The 18,396-nt window shown below is 33.7% G+C and overlaps 1 protein-coding gene across 1 annotated transcript in view; it reads right to left on the bottom strand.

Annotated features, from left to right (window-relative positions):
* Positions 1-18,396, bottom strand: part of SAMSN1 (SAM domain, SH3 domain and nuclear localization signals 1) — a 169,003-nt gene that overhangs the window by 79,269 nt on the left and 71,338 nt on the right. The window contains exon 5 of the mRNA XM_044666919.1: positions 6,800-6,818. Within this exon, the coding sequence (XP_044522854.1) occupies positions 6,800-6,818 (19 nt within the window). The remainder of the gene's footprint in view (positions 1-6,799; positions 6,819-18,396) is intronic.

Below are 18,396 nucleotides of genomic sequence, written 5' to 3'. Positions count from 1 at the left end.
GGCAGCCTCCACGCTAAAAGACTGCAAAGCTTGGAATATGATATTCAGAAAGGCAACAGAGCTGGGCCTTCAGCCACGGATCAACTACCCATTGAAACTGACTATATACTTCCAGGGGAAAGTATGGGCATTCAACAAAATTGAAGATTTCCAAGAATTTGCACAGAAAAGACCAGGGCTAAATGGAAAGTTTGATATCTAATCACAAAAATCGAGAGAAACATGAAAAGGTAAATAAGAAACAGAGGAGAAAGAAAGAAAACTCATAATTTTTTAAATTTGCCTTTTTAAGGGCCTCAGTAAGACCTAATTATCTGTATTCCTATGTGGAGAAATGCTATGTATAATTCTCTGTAGTGAACTCTATTCACTATTATAGTGGTTGGAAGAATGATTTCTGGGGAGAGGGTGGAGTGTTGAATGGTCTAAGATGATATGGGGGGTGGGAAAGAGGAGGGTGAATGGAGGGGGACACCAGGAGAAACTTGAGAGAATAAGAAAAATAGGATAATCTATTACACAAAAAGAGGGCATGGGATGGGGAGGGGACAAATACTATTATAAGAAGGAGAGGAAGAGAGCATCAAGAGGTAATTTTTAAACCTTACTCTCAGTGTAATCAACTTGGAGAGGGAAGAGTAGCTATACTATCCATTGGGATATAAAACTCTATCTAACCCTACTGAGAAAGTCAGAAGGGATAAACCAAGGGGAGCAGGGGAGAGGGGAGGTCAAAAAAGGGAGGGGAGAAGAAGGGGGAGGGAATTTATTAGACCTTGAAAACAAAAAGAGGGGAGTAACAAGGGAGGGGGTAGAAAGGGAAGTCAATCAAGGGAGGGGATAAGGGATACCTGCTTAATAGCAAACCACTGGTTTAAAAGGAAATAGGTTAAGAAGAAGGGGTAGGAATAGGGGAGAATACAAAAATGTCAGAGAATGCACAGCTGATAATTATAACGCTGAATGTGAATGGGATGAACTCTCACATAAAATGGAAGCAAATAGCAGAGTGGATTAGAAACCAAAATCCCACCACATGTTGTCTACAAGAAACACATATGAGGCGGGGGGACATACACAAGTCTAAGGTTCAGGGCTTGAACAAAATCCTTTGGGCGTCAAATGAGAAAAAGAAGGCAGGAGTGGCAATTATGGTTTCTAACAAAGCTTAAGTAAAAATAGATATGATTAAAAAAGACAGGGAAGGTCATTACATCCTGATTAAAGGCAGTATAGACAATGAGGAAATAACACTGCTCAATATGTATGCACCAAATGGCATAGCAACCAGATTCATAAAGGAGAAACTGACAGAGGTCAAGAAGGAAATAGATAGTAAAATCCTATTAGTGGGAGACCTAAACATTCCTTTTTCAAATCTACATAAATGAAACCAAAAAGTAAATTAGAAAGAGGTAAGAGAGATGAATGAAGTCCTAGAAAAATTAGATTTAATTGATATGTGGAGAAAAATAAATAGGGACAAAAGGGAATACACCTTCTTTTCAGCTGCACATGGTACATTCACAAAGATTGACCATGTAATAGGACATAGAATCATTGCAAACAAATGCAAAAGAGCAGAAATAATAAATGTAACCTTCTCAGATCATAATGCAATAAAAATAACAATTAGTAAGGGCACCTGGACAGGCAAATCAAAAACTAATGGGAAATTAAAAAATATGATTCTCCAAAACCAAATTGTCAAAGAAGAAATCATAGAAACAATCAACAATTTCATTGAAGAGAATGACAATGATGAGACATCCTACCAAACTCTGTGGGATGCAGCCAAGGCAGTACTCAGGGGAAAATTTATATCCTTGAGTGAATATATTAACAAATTAAGAAGGGCAGAGATTAATGAATTGGGCATGCAACTCAAAAAATTAGAAAGCGAGCAAATTAAAAATCCCCAGATGAAAACTAAATTAGAAATACCAAAAATCAAGGGAGAAATCAATAAAATTGAAAGTAAAAGAACTATTGAATTAATAAATAAGACTAGAAGCTGGTACTTTGAAAAAACAGATAAAATAGATAAAGTACTGGTCAATCTAATAAAAAAAAAGGAAAGAAGAAAACCAAATTGACAGTATCAAAGATGGAAAGGGAGACCTCACCTCTAATGAAGGGGAAATTAAGGCAATCATTAAAAACTATTTCACCCAACTATATGGCAATAAATATAACAATTTAGGAGATATGGATGAATATTTACAAAAGTATGAACTGCCTACATCAACAGCAGAAGAAATAGAATACCTAAATAATCCCATATCAGAAAAAGAAATTGAACAAGCCATCAAAGAATTCCCCAAGAAAAAATCACCAGGGCCTGATGGATTCACAAGTGAATTCTATCAGACATTCAAAGAGCAACTAATCCCAATACTATACAAATTATTTGATATGATAAGCAAAGAAGGAGTCCTACCAAATTCCTTTTATGACGCAAATATGGTACTGATTCCAAAGCCAGGGAGATTAAAAACAGAGAAAGAAAACTACAGACCAATCTCCCTAATGAACATAGATGCAAAAATCTTAAATAAAATACTAGCAAAGAGACTCCAGCATGTAATTAAGAAGATCATCCACCATGATCAGGTGGGATTTATACCAGGAATGCAAGGATGGTTCAACATTAGGAAAACCATCCACATAATTGACCATATCAATAGTCTATCAAACAAAAATCACATGATTATCTCAATAGATGCTGAAAAAGTCTTTGACAAAATATAGCATCCATTCCTATTGAAAACCCTGGAAAGTACAGGAATAGAAGGACCTGTCCTAAAAATAATAAATAATATATACCTAAAACCATCAACAAGCATGATATGCAATGGGGATAAATTAGAAGCCTTCCCAATAAGATCAGGTGTGAAACAAGGATGCCCATTATCACCTCTATTGTTCAACATAGTACTAGAAACACTAGCAGTAGCAATTAGAGAAGAAAAAGAAATTGAGGGTATCAAAATAGGCAATGAGGAGACTAAGCTATTGCTTATTATATGATGGTATACTTTGCAGATCATATGATGGTACACTTAAAAAATCCTAGAGAATCAACTAAGAAGCTTGTAGAAATAATCAATAACTTTAGCAAAGTTGCAGGATACAAAATAAATACACGTATATCATCAGCATTTCTATACATTTCCAACACATTAGAGCAGTAAGAGGTAGAAAGAGAAACACCATTTAAAATTACCCTAGACAATATAAAATACTTAGGAATCTATCTACCAAAACAAACACAGCAATTATACGAAAACATCTACAAAACACTTTCCAAACAAATAAAACGAGATCTAAACAACTGGAAAGCTCATGGGTAGGACGAGCTAACATAATAAAAATGACCATTCTACCCAAATTAGTTTACCTATTTAGCGCCATACCTATCAAACTACCAAAAAACTTCTTTACTGAATTAGAAAAAACTATAACAAATTTCATTTGGAATAACAAAAGATCAAGAATATCAAGGGAAATAATGAAAAAAAATGTGAAGGAAGGGGGCCTAGCAGTACCAGATATTAAACTATACTATAAAGCAGCAGTCATCAAAACAATATGGTACTGGCTAAGAGACAGAGAGGAGGATCAGTGGAATAGACTTGGGGTAAATATCATCAGCAAGACAGTGTATGATAAAGCCAAAGAGCCCAAATTTTGGGACATAAATCCACTATTTGATAAAAACTGCTGGGAAATTTGGAAAACAATATGGGAGAGATTAGGTTTAGATCAACATCTCACACCCTACACCAAGATAAATTCAGAATGGGTGAAAGACTTGAATATAAAGAAGGAAACTATAAGTAAATTAGGTGAACACAGAATAGTATACTTGTCAGAACTTTGGGAAAGGAAAGAATTTAAAACCAAGCAAGAGTTAGAGAAAATTACAAAATGTAAATTAAATGTTTTTGATTATATTAGGCTAAAAAGCTTTTGTACAAACAAAAACAATGTAGCCAATATCAGAAGTGAAACAACAAATTGTGGAAAAAATCTTTATAAAAAATCTAACAGGGGTCTAATTACTCAAATATACAAGGAGTTAAACCAATTGTATGAAAAATCAAGCCATTCCCCAGTTGATAAATGGGCAAGAGACATGAATAGGCAATTTTCAGATAAAGAAATCAGAAATATCAATAAGCACATGAGAAAGTGTTCTAAATCTCTAATAATTAGAGAAATGCAAATCAAAACAACTCTGAGGTATCACCTCACACCTAGAAGATTGGCTAAAATGAAAGAAGGGGAGAGTAATGAATGCTGGAGGGGATGTGGCAAAACTGGGACATTAATGCATTGTTGGTGGCATTGTGAACTGATCCAACCATTCTGGATGGCAATTTGGAACTATGCTCAAAGGGCTATAAAAGAATGCCTGCCCTTTGATCCAGCCATACCATTGTTGGGTTTGTACCCCAAAGAGATCATAGATAAACAGACTTGTACAAAAATATTTATAGCTGAGCTTTTTGTGGTGGCAAAAAACTGGAAAATGAGGGTATGTCCTTTAATTGGGGAATGGCTGAACAAACTGTGGTATATGCTGGTGATGGAATACTATTGTGCTAAAAGGAATAGCAAACTGGAGAAGTTCCCGGTGAACTGGAAAGACCTCCAGGAACTGATGCAGAGTGAATGGAGCAGAGGCAGAAGAACACTGTACACAGAGACTGATATACTATGGTAAAATCGAATGTAATGGACCTCTGTACCAGCAGCAATACAAAAACCCAGGATGATTCTGAGGGATTTATGGTAAAGAAGGCTACCCACATCCAGAGGAAGGACTGCAGGAGAGGAAACATATAAGAAAAACAGCTGCTTGAACGTAAGGGTTGGGGTGGACATGATTGGGGATGTGGACTCGAAACTACCACACCAATGCAACTACCAACAATTTGGAAATAGGTCTTGATCAAGGACACTTGATAAAACCAGTGGAAATGTGTGTTGGCCATGGGTGGGGGGAGAGCGGGGGGTGAAGGGGAAAGTAGGAGCATGAATCATGTAACCATGTTAAAAATGAATATTAATAAATGTTTAAAATTTTAAAAAGATACTTTAATAATGTAACATAATACCTCTATGTAGTTACATTATAAAAGTATCTTTTATATGTATGTATTTACATAGAGGTAATATGTTACTGTATTTAATTGAATAGGCTGCATTGCATTGAATAGGCAATCATTTTTTCCCATTTTGCTTTTTTCAGTGTTGCAAAAGCAAAATTCTAATAATGAAACTAGATTTTATTGGAATCTATTAAAATCATCTAATTTTAATTTTAATCATCTCATTTTAATTGTTCCATCACTGGAATACATCCTTTCTTCACTTTTGCTCCTTAGAATAGACTTCTTCAAAACTTAGTTCAAGGGCCAATATAGAGAAAGGAACTAGGTAGCTAGGGTATTTGAGAGACCATAGTGGAAATACTCTAGTGCAAAGTCAGGTGATGAGGAGAGAACTCATTCAGTAAAGAAGAAAGAGCATTTAGGTGTCAAAACATAATGGACACCAGAATTCCAACTTAATGTTAAATTTGGATAGTGTGAACCTTACAGAAGAGGTTGTTGAGTAACTGAAGTAGAGAAAGAGTCTGTAAATGCAATGGAGAGCAAGGGATATTTGAATTTCCCCACTGCAATTAGTGAGTTGGGGCCATGGAAGAAAATGTAGCTAATACTGGAAAGGGTGGTGAAGGAAAAAAATGTCATCACAAGGAAGTCAGGTCACAGTGAGTATCAGATGATGGAAAATATAAGAAAATGTTTAAGTTGAAAGGCAATGTGTGCATTATGAAGCAGATATTGGAGAAGACTCAGTGAAAGGGAATGCACAGAACTGTGGTGGAACATGGGTTTTGCAGGATGTGAATAAAGAAGCATGCAATTGAGCTATTAAATCCCTGAATTGAAAAGACAGAGACAATGGAATGATTTGAGGGGAATGGATAGGGGAATAATACAGGGCTAAGTTGAAAATTTCTACTTCCTTCAATTTGCCAATAAACATTTATTAAACATATCCTATGTTTTAAGCTCTCTTCAGGATTGGTCATACAAAGGTAAAAATGAAACTGACTGACTTTAAGGCTCACATTTTGCTTGTACTGAGGGATATTAAAATACACAGAGATAAGTAAATACAAAAAAATTTGATAAGGGAATAGAACATTAGGAACTGAGGGAATCAAGAAAGGCTTCCATTTGTCAATTATGCTAAGCCTGGGAGGGAGAGAAGAATGCTGAATGATTAGAGATGAGGAGGGAAATTATTCCAGGAATAATTGTGAACAGTGAGAATTCAAAAGGGGAAAGGAATAGGTATTTAGTAAGTGCATGCCAAAGTCTAGGCACTGCCTTAAGCACTTCATAAATGTTATGTCATTTAAAACTCACAAACTCTGAGGTAGGTGTTATTATTCCTATTTTACCAGTTTAAAGTACTGAGGTAGTGATTTGCCCAGAGTCATATGGCAAGAATGTAGTTGAGGTTGGATTTGAATTCCATTTTTCTTGTCTGCAAGCACAGTTCTTCTATCCACAATGTCACCTAGCATCTGAAACAGGCAGAGTGCATTGGATATTTTGAAATAGCATGTAGAGTTCAGAGAAAAGTTAACTGTCCAGTTTGATTGCAATAAAGAGCTAATGAAGGGAAATATTGGAAATAAGTTTGCAAAGTAGGTTGGACTCATATTATAAAAGGTCTTAAACATCAGCCGAGGAGTCCATATTTTATCCTAGGAAACAGGAAATCGTTGATGATTTCTTAAAGTAGGAGTGACAGGACATTTAGATGATTTTAGCAGTGAAACAAACAAGTGTTACATTAGGTAATAGTATAAGAACTTTTATCACCTCTCTTCTAATTAGCAAATGTTCATAGGAACAGTTTGAATAATGGAACAAATAGTACTTTGCAAGATGCAGAAATGAATGGACCTATACTAAATTGTTCAACTTAAAAACCACTTTTATTCTTATTAATTCTATTAAAATTAAATATTTTTTCAATTAGCAAAAATTTACTTTTTCTTCTTTCTACCCCAATCCTCCTCCTTGAGAATGAAACAAAAACAAAACCCTTGTATAAGCAAGAAAGACAAAACTTCACATCAGTCATGTCTGAAAAAATGTCTTCTTTTGCACTGAGATTTCTTTTTTATTATTGTGCACTTTACCTCTTTATCTAGAGGGGGATGGTATCAAGTGTCCTCTGAAATCTTAGTCATTATACTGATCAGTGTTCCTAATTCTTTCAAAGTTATTTGTCTTTATCATATTATTATCATTGTTAAGTTGTTCTCTTGGTTCTACTGACTCCACTTTGTATCAGTTTATAAAAGTCTGCTTAGATTTGTTTGAAATTACTCCCTTTATTGTCTCTTAAATACAATAGTATTTCATTTTTAAACCATAATTTATTTAGTCATTCCACAATTTATGGGTATTCTCTCAGATTCCCATTTTGCCACCCAAGAAAGATCTATGCATATTTTTGTACCTCCTTAAGAGTAAGAAAACACTTGTTTTGGTTAAGGCTAATCTCTTCCTTAATCTAACCTACACTAATTTCCTCTCCTCCCCTTTCCTTCATGTTTTCTTGTGTGAAATGTATTTTTTATATCTAACTCTGTGTATGTTCTTCCCTTTTATCAGTTCAGACAAAAGGTTCAAGTGTCAACTGCTTCTCCCACCCTTCCTCCTTGTTTGCATAAATGTCTATTTGCACACCCTAATTATTGAGATAATTTACCCTAATCTTTCTTTACTATCCCCCACCTCAGTACATTCCTCTTCTCTTTCAATTCTTCTCTTAAAGCTATCAGTATGTAGCACAAAACTCAAAGCTCTTATCTAATTAGATTACCTGATGATAGGGTTCAGAGGCAAAACATTGATCATTTTTCCATTTCTGAATGCAAGTGTAATTTACTCTTGTTTGGTCCTTCGTGATTTTTCATTTATGTTTACCTTTCAAATTTTCTCTGTGTATATATATATATATATATATATATATATATATATATATATATATGTGTGTGTGTGTGTGTGTGTGTGTGTGTATGTATGTATATATACACACACATACACATATATGTATCTGCATATATCTATTTACTACTCTAACTGGTCTTCAATCTGCAAGTTCCTGACCTGGGTTTGAGTCAGAACAAGAGTAGACAACTGCTAGATAAAGATTGGGCAGAGCTTCCTTTCTTCATCTTCTTTGGCACGGTGACCCAGAATTGATAACAAATATATCAGTTGACATCTGCTCCCATTTTGGTGCCCTGGTATGATTACACTAGTATGGGTCAGGAACCTACTGCTGCCTAGATGCACAGCCTCTCACTGATGACAAGATAATTCCACAGGCTGAACACTTCCGCCAGATCTCCATCTCCACCCAGACTTTTCTGTCTGATTCACTGTGATTATTTTTCTTGGATTTTCCAACAGAATTTAGTCTCATTCACTTTCTACATCTATTTGGAGGAGATGTTTGTTTGTTTGTTTGGTTTTGGTTTTGTTTTGCTTTTGATGAGAGAGGTGAGGAGAGAGCTCATTGCTCTGCTTCCTACTACCCCATCATTTGGTCTCCATCTTCTCTAATGAATTCTTAATAGTAAATATGTTCCATATTATGAGGCTAACTGGGAACATATTTTTTTTTGTAAGGCCAGTCTACTCAAGTCCCTAATACTCTGAAAATGAGCCCACTTGATAATTATTATCTCTGAAACTTTGATATGTAGGGCAAGGACTTGATTCCATTTAAAAAACAATAATGAACAGGAATAATGAACTGAATTCCAAGCTAAGGCAAGAAAGAAAAGTTTTAGAAGATCTATGGGTGTGATTTAATTTATTTGAATACATACAATATATTGGTAGAATGGGTAGACTTCATGTTATTTGTATAGGATGTGTTCCTATATAAAGAGATCATAGTACCCAAATTACAACAAAAGAGACATGTTTCTGTCATTACTATCAGCTATTTTCACTTGCAGACTTTTCATATATTATCTCATCATTGTGTCAGAACCTCTTTTTGGCCATTTTTTAGCCTGTGATTGTCCAAAAGCTACATGCAAAAGACTATTCAATTACAGATTCATATTCTAGAAGATAAAAAGCTTAAAGCTTTGTGTGGTGGAAGTTTCAGAATAATTTAATTTATGGATAAATTAGTGAAGTGTATTATTATTAATAGGTCAGCTAGGTGGCATAGCAGATAGAGTGTCAGGAGTGTGGAAGGCTTATCTTCTTGAGTTCAAATCTGACCTCAGACACTTATATACAACCCTGGGCAAGTCATTTTTGGGGCAAGTCCTGTTTTGCCCAAGTTTCCTCATCTGTAAAATGAGTGGAGAATGATATGGCAAACCAAGCCACTATTTTTGCCAAGAAAACCTCAAATGGGGTCACAAAGAGTTAGCTACAACTGAACAAAAACTATTTTTAGTAAAACTTAAATTTGTGTAATATTTTAAGATTACACATGCATCATCTCATTTGATTTTAACAGTGTGTGAGAATTCTAGCTCAAACTGTGCTGTTGATGCTGTTCAGGAGTGCTTCTGAAAATTAGCTTGTGATATATGGTCCCTATGTTTCACAATATTTTGAAATACTTTGAATGTACTCTGAGCCACTAATTGTAAATTGACTTCTGACTTTGAATATATAAACATCAGTTGTAATATCTCTCTGAAAAAAGGGATTAAGCAGAGCTAGATTAGTATATGTAAGTAAAAAGATCTGAAAATTTTCATTTTTCTCCCCTCCATCCTCCTCTTTCTTAGTTTTGGATTAATCTTAAATTCCCAAATTTTTTTTCTGATTTTGTGTGTATAAACCTAAAGTTATTTTGTCCCTTCTTCTACCCAAGACAATGATGAAATAGTAATCAAAATTCAGGAATCTTCAATGTTAAAAAAGAAATAGGAGCTTTTGTTGTGGTGGTGGTTTTAGTGGAAATTAAATGTCTAAAATTTTCTATGGGCCTTAATTTCTAGTGATTAAAATTATAATATACAAAATAGAAGGCATCTATCTACTTCATAACATTGTTAAAATATTTAGGTCCCCTAACCAGCCAACTATTTTAATATGAAAATCCTCTAAGATGATGGTTACTATGTGTTAATCATCATATGAGTTCATTTGAAGCAAAGAAAAAGCCTGGGAAAATCAACAGAAGTTTGACATGAAGTTTCATATGAAAACTTAAATGATCTAGAAAGCCTAACCTAGAATATCTTTATATGTATAGGTATTTTTAACACATACCTTTTTTTAAAATGGTTTTATTGACTTCTTTTATTTTTCCCTACAGCTAAATAAAACTGTTGAACAAAGTAACTTGATTAGACTTTCTTCATTTGTAGTCTCTCACTTCTCTGCACAAAGGAGGAAGGTAACACACACATTTTCTTGCTTCCAGCAAATAAAATAAAATCATAGGACACCAACACCCTATATCACTGTGGCCTAGATTTATTAAAGAGACTGGATTACATCAGCGGCAGAGCTGGAACTACAATCCTTATGTCTTGATTTTTAATACTTTTCCTTCTTCCTTACCACAGTTCCTTCATACATGTTCAAAAGGATTTTGGAGAAGAAAATATTATTTTTAACTCAAAAGTGCTTGATTTCAAAATCTTTAAAGAAATCAATTTATGCTTGAGTTTGAATAAATCTCTATATTTTCTTAGTTAAATTATGAAAATATGTAACCAAACATAATTAACTTTTTGTCTTTCCTCTCAGAAACATGAGAGTCAAATTCAAGGCCCAATTATGTTGATTAGGTCATCTCAGAAGCTTGATAGTATCTATTCTCTCTTTCTCTGAGAGAGCCTCTGCCATGTTTTATATATTACTGCCTTCTTGTGCAATATATTAAATTTGTAAAGTACCTTAAATATTTTTGTAAGTGAGCAGGTAGAAATAGGAAGGAAAAGAAGAGAAGAAAAGGAAAACAGCAGGGGAAAAACGAATATTTTGGGAGGGTTGTCAAAGTCAAGTAGCAATAGAGTAACAATTTTTTTAAAAAATGCTGTCAGTTCTACACTTTAAAATATACCTGACTAGTTTAATAGAAAAATAAAGACTGAAAAAAATCTCAGATGTGTATCCTGGAAAGTTGAGAGTTAAATTAAATCTTGATACTTTAATTATAAAAAGAAATGCAGATAAAACTTGTAATGCTACAACTATGTGTCATCTTGGCCTATCAGAATAAATTTGCACAGTGAAACAGTTAATCGCCTCTCATCATTGCTAAGATCAAATGCAAATACAAACCAATGACACTTTAGTCTTCTCTAGTGAGAATCAAGCCCTAATGTGTCTCATTTATTATTATATTCAGTTCAGATTAAAAGAAAGGTAAAAAAGTTACTTCCAGACTTGTCATAGCATAATTTTTAAATAACAACACTTGCTGAGTTTCAAGTAGTCAAAGAAAAAACTCAATTAACTTTTATTATTATAGAGCATAGAACTCTACAATATTAATGTATATGATACCATAATATTAATAAATAAACATATTTTGTTTAAGAATTTTTTATCATACAGCCTTTTCTGGGAAATGGGCATTTTCATGTAATAATATAATCATGAATTATTACACAGCTTTAGTTAATATTTTAAATTAATATAAGAATACCAGATTATACCAGGAATACACAACAAGCCTATAAAGTAGATAATGTAAACGTTTTTGTCCTCATTTTATAGTCTAATACAATAACAATATAATTAAATATATATATTATATATGAGAGCATTTAGTAAGCACTGACTATATGCTAGGAGGTGGCAGCCTTATGGCTTATGGATAAGAGGGCTGGGCTAGGAAGACTTGAATTTAAATCTGGTCTCAGGCACTCACTAGTTGTGAGACCTTGGGCAAATTATTTAACCTCTGTTTGTTTTAATCTATTAGAGTAGGAAATGGCAAACCACTCAAATATCTTTGCCAAGAAAATTCCATACAGAGTCACGAAGAGACAGACATGACTTAACAACTGAACAGCAACAATATGACAAGAACAATATTAAGTATGGGAGAAAATGAAGAAACCATCCTCTCTACCTCATACACACTCTAGCTAAAAAAAATAAGTGTTCCTGCTCTCAAGGAGCTCACAGACAGATGGAGGAGACAATGCACAAAAACAATAAAAACAAAAAAACTATGTACAAACAAGATATTTAAAGAAAAAACTAGAAATAATTAACAGAGAGAAAGAACTACTATTTAGGTAGATTTAGAAAGGCTTCTTTTAGAAGGTGGAATTTTGAAGGAAGCCAGAGAAGTCAGGAGAAAGAAATGAGACAACATTCCTGGTATAGGTGATAGTCAGTAAAAGTAACCAGAGTTAGAAGAATGTCTTGTTCTAGGAAGATAAAGGAGGACAATATCATTATTTCACAACATACATGGGTGAGAGTAAGTTGTAAGAAAATTATGATTGTAGACTGGGAGCCAGATTTTGGAGGGCTTTTATATTTGTTCTTTGAAGTGGAATTTACTAAGTAGGGGTTGGGTATGATATGACCTTACTTCTGCTTTAGGAAAATCAGTTGATACCCGAGTTATGGACATATTGAATTTAACATGTCTATAGGACATTCATTTTGAGATGCCTAATAAGTACTTGGAAATGTAAGACAAGAGGTCAGTAGAGAGTTTAGGGTTGGATAAGTAGATTTGAGAATCATCAGCACTGAGATGATAATTAAAGAGATCACCAAGTGAAATACTGTAATAGAAGAAGAAAAAAAGAGATCCAGACAAAGCCCTATTGGACACACATGGTACAGTGGACGTGAACTTGAATATTTTAAAAATGAGATGCAGAAGGAATTGGGGGAAGGTCTGATAGAACAACCAGGAGAAGACCTAAAAATTTAGATAGAAGAGAGTACCAAGGAGAAGAGATTGATCAACAGTGCCAAAAGCTATAGAGATGTGAAGAAGGATGAAAACTGAGAAAAAGGCCATTAATCTAATGGTTAAGAGATCATTAGCAATTTTTGAGAAATCAGTTTCAGTTGAATGACTATATGTTGCAGAGAGTTAAGAAAAGAGCAAGAGGAGAGAATGTGGAAGCAGTAATTGTTGAAGTCCTTTTCAAGGAGTTTAGCAACAAAAGGGAGAAGAGAGATATAGGATGATAATTAGTTGGGATATACATATCAAGAGAGGGTTTTTGTTTTTTTTAAGGATGGGAATATATGGGCACATTTGGAGGTAGTAGGGAAGCTGATGCTAGACGATATTAAAGATAAGTGACATAGTGGGTATGAGAGGACTGGAATCACTTGTGCATGGAGATATGTGCCAGGCACTCTACTCAACTCTTACAAATATTACCTCATTTGATGATTGTAAAACACTGAGGGGAAGGTACAATTATTATCCCCAATTTACAGTTACACACACAGTGAATGTCTGAGGCTAGATTTGAACTCAAGTCTTGCTGACTCCAATCCATTGCACCACCAACAGCTTTAACTATAGAAAATTTTGCTTTGATAAAGGAAAGGGCATTGTCTTTATGTGAGACAGGAGTAGAGGAGATAATAAGGGAAGGCATTTGAGTGAAGCAAGATGAGGAAGAGAAAAAAGTGGGAGCTCTTTGAAAATGTTGATTTTTTTTTCCAGTTAGTTTCCCTCAGCTGAGAGAGTGGGGATAGGGGAAACTGTGGGAGATTTAAGGAAGAAGGAAAAGATTTGAAGAGCTGATGTGATGTGGACATCATTTAGGGAAATGTAAAAGGTTTGCCTTAGGAGGACCCAGCTGACATTATGAAGCAAATTTTTAGTGGACTCAAGTCACCACCATTTCAAGGTTCTATCGAGTTTCATTTAATAACATTTAAATAGATGCAAAGGGTAACAGATGATGAAAGTAATCCTGAAAAAACTAAAGCTAAATATCCTCCACAGAATGTACTTAATAAAACTGAATTATATTTACCTGAACTAAGGCTCAGAAACTTATGGGTTTTGAATATATCTAGTGCTCTTTCTGATGCCCCCATATTTCCTCACCTCTCTTAACTTTTTTAATGTCTTTGTGCCCCAGAGGATTTCTGAGACATGAATTATAGAATTATGAAAATTACTGAGACATTGATATATGAAAACCTTAATTTCTTGGAAATTATCGTTAGAGTACATTATTGATCTCTTTCTGAAATTAGCCTGGCTAGACCCTATGTTTTTTCCTATACTGAAAAAATTTCACATAGTAATGTCTCTTTAGAAGCTTACAAGCCTCTTGAGGACAAGGATTATGTACTTTTCACCTTTCTTTAACTCCCTGCCCCCCCATTCATACATGTATGCATTGGTTAGTACAAGTGATTGCATATATAATATACTTAACAATATTGCTTGAATGCCAAATGAATGTCTTTGTGATTATAAAAGACAAAGATCTAAAAAATCTCCCTTTGAAAAAGAGAAAGAAAAGAAAAAAATTTGAAAAAATTAACAATAGTTATAGGTGCTATATATTATATATTGCATGCTATATATAAAATATAGATTGCAAAAGTTGTTTTCCTATATTTAACTGATTAATAAATTAAATTGAGCCTTAGTATTCTCAAGCAATCCCTCCTTATTTGCTATAATTATGAATTTCTTTGCTGTCACAAAACATTCAAACTTATCTAAAAATTCCAAGAAAATATGCTTACCTTAGTAATTTTATTTTCAAACCAACATTTCCCACTCTAGTTGACATTAAATATACTGAGCAAGTCAAATTAGAATTATATATGAAATATTATAAATATTGAATATTATCTAGGCCACCACTCTCCATCTTGGGCTTCTGCTTCTTGAGATTTTGGTCTCAGGGCACGTCCAGCCTTGCAGATCAGTTCCTCCTGCCTTAATCTAGACTATCAATAGGGCAGATAAAAATCCTTCAGAGGGCAGGGAAGCTCAATCTCCAACACCCATCCCCTACTGACTGCCTGAGAGCTTCAGTAAGAATCCTGCTGACTACGATCCCTGAGCAAAGGCTACAACCATAACAGAAGACCTTGATAACATGGTGGGAAGCCCAGCTTCCTTCAGCCTCCACACCTTCACCTACACCTTTAGTTTTTGCTGCCAGCTGGGGAAGATCTGGTCTCATGGCTCATTAATATTCCATCAGCCTAACCTAGCCAATCAGCAGAGGACAGAATAGCCCAAACCCATAGATCCAGCAAATAAACAGAGGAGCAAGATTACAGTCAATGACAGGGGGAAAGAAGGAAAAAATATGAGTAAACAACAGAAAAAGAAAAAAGAAGTTACAATTGACAGCTTCTATCCAGAAAATGAACAAAGAGCAAATGAAAAAGAGGAGGACCAATGAACACCAAGAAAAAATACAGAAACTCCAGCGAATTAGATACAAACTTTGGAAGAACTCAAAACAAATTCAAAAAACAATTAAGAGAGGCTGAAGACAATTGGGAAAAGAACTTAAAAAGCAAAATAAGTCATCTGGAAACAGAGGCACATGGACTAAAATGAGAAAATAATGTCTTGAAAGTCAGAATTGATCAGCTTGAAAACAAGGCAAAGAAAGTGAAAGATGACCTACAAAGAAAAACACACCAGAAGGAGAAGGATGACCAAAAAGCCAGGGATGAAATTCAGTCTTTAAAAATTAGAACCCCAAAACTAGAAGCAAATGACTTCACAAGGCAGCAAGAGTCTATATAAAACAAAATCAAAAGAATGAACAAATTGAGAAAAATATGAAACATTTCATTGATAAAACTACAGAAATGGAAAATAGATCCAGAAGAGACAATTTAAGAATTATTGGCTTACCAGAAAATCATGACAAAAGAAAAAGCCTGGACATCATTCTACAGGAAATTATCCAAGAAAACTGCCCTGACATACTTGAACAAGAGAGTAAATATTGAAAGAATCCACAGATCATCTCCTGCATTTAATCCACAAGTGACAATGCCCAAGAATATTATAGCCAAATTCAAAAACTACCAGACCAAGGAAAAGATACTACAAGCTGCTAAGAAAAGCCATTTAGATATCATGGAACCACTGTTAGGATAACACAGGTTCTGACTGTATCCACACTGAAGGACTGGAAGGCATGGAATATGATATTCTGGAAAGCAAGGGAACTGGGTCTATAACCAAGAATCAACTACCCAGCAAAACTGATTATATTCTCGGAGGAGAAAGTATGGTCATTTAATAAAATAGAAGACTTCTAAGCATTCATAAAGAAAAGACCTGAACTAGAGAGAAAATTTGATGCTCAAACACAGAACCCAAGAGAATCACCAAAAGGTAATTAAGAAAGGGAAAAAAAAAGAACAAAAGCAAAACTTTTTAAGGGATCCAATAAGTTTAAATGATTTGAATTCCTACTAGAAAAGATGATATTGGTAACTTTTAAAAATTGTTATTATCATCAGGGTAGCTAGAAGAAGTATACTTGTAGGAAACAGACAAACTGTATAGGAGGAAATGTCAAAATACATATATGTATATATAAAACTAGGGGTATAAAAAGAGGATAATACTAAGAGAAATGGGAAAAGAGCAAAAAGGGAAAGCAATTTTAAAGAAACAAAATAAGTTGACAGGGAGGAAAATATTGGGGATTTTATTTGAATACTTAGCTGAAAGTAGAAAGTAGGAAAGAATTAGATAAAAGGAAGAAACCAGAAGGAATTAATAAGTTAAATACAATTATAAACCTAAGATAAATGGTAAGAAACAGTAGGAGTTTAAAAGTGAGGGGAAGATAGTTATTTGGATTATGGTTGTTTTTAAATTAGATTAGAGTAAAATAACTGAAATTATACAGTTCTGTCTTTACAAAGAAGTCATCTTACATTCAAAATCCAAAAATTAGAGCCAAATAAAGGAAAATATATACCTCTCATAACTTTAAATGTAAATGCATTAAATGATCCAATAAAATGTAAGAAAACAAAAGCCACCAATCTATTGCTTACAAGAAATCCAAATTTTTAAAAACACAGAAAATAAAAGTGATGACTGGAACAAAATTTAGTAGTATCAAATAAATTCAGAAAAGTAGGAGTTTCATGAAAATCAAAAACAAAAAGTCAAAACATTAAAAGAGATAAATAAGGAAACTGCATTATTCTTAAAGGAACTATAGACAACAAACATGAATATGAAATTTATATGCTCCAAATGATTTAGCATTCAAATTCATAAAGGAAAAATCAATGCAATAAAAGAAGACATAGACAATAATAAAATTATGGCAGGAATTTGGACATATCTGACAGATTAAAAATATCCAACTGAATAAATTGCTAGAGAAGTTAAAGGACTCATGTTGTTTTCTAAAGAGCACTGCTAATGACTATGTATTTTATCAACAACATTTAGAGTTTTTACAATTAATCATATAGTAGGGCACAAATATATTGTGAACAAATGGAAATAGGCAGAAAAGATACATCTTTAGAAGACTATTTAATAATAAAAGTAATAATCATTTTGGTGAGTAAAACCAAATAGCCACTTAACAATGAAATCTTTAGTTATTTGGTTAAAGAACAGATGAAAAAAAATTTGTGAAAAAATGATGATAATAGAACACACCAAGTTTCTCATGTAATTAAATCAACCCATAGGACAAAATAATATCTATATGAGCAAATTATATTAGCATAACAGAAAGGAAGAGATTAATGGAATGAAAAAATATTTTTTAAAAATTAGCAATTCTACAAATAACGAAATCTAAAATAACCATGAAATGGTGATATTAAAAATTAGAGAAGAAATAAATAAGCTGGAAAGGAAAAACTTAGAAAATCTAAGTAAAAATAAAAGCTGGCTCTTTGAAATATAACAACATTTTATTACAGAATTATGTATAAAATAATATAATAATAAAACTGATAAACTTTTTAACCAAGATGTTAAAGAGGGAAGAAAAACAATTTACAAGGGCAGCTGGATAGCTCAGTGGATTGAGAGTCAGGCCTAAAGACAGGAGGTCCTAGGTTCAAATCCGGCCTCAGACACTTCCCAGCTGTGTGACTCTAGGCAAGTCACTTGACCCCCATTGCCCTCCCTTACCACTCTTCCACCAAGGAGCCAATACACAGAAGTTAAGGGTTTAAAAAAAATAAAAATTAAAAAAAAACAATTTACAAAAATAATAAACCACCAAGACAAAAATTGTAACCAAATTAGAAGAAATAAAAAGAATTATCAGAACCTATTAGACACAGTTATATGTATCCCATAATGAGAACATAAGAGAGAAGAATGTATTCAAAAACATAA

This window comes from Gracilinanus agilis, chromosome 3 (assembly GCF_016433145.1).
Source record: "Gracilinanus agilis isolate LMUSP501 chromosome 3, AgileGrace, whole genome shotgun sequence".
Classification (NCBI taxonomy): Eukaryota; Metazoa; Chordata; class Mammalia; order Didelphimorphia; family Didelphidae; genus Gracilinanus; species Gracilinanus agilis.
The sequence above is the reverse complement of the archived record's forward strand: the minus strand, read 5'-3'. Positions and strand labels throughout refer to the sequence as shown.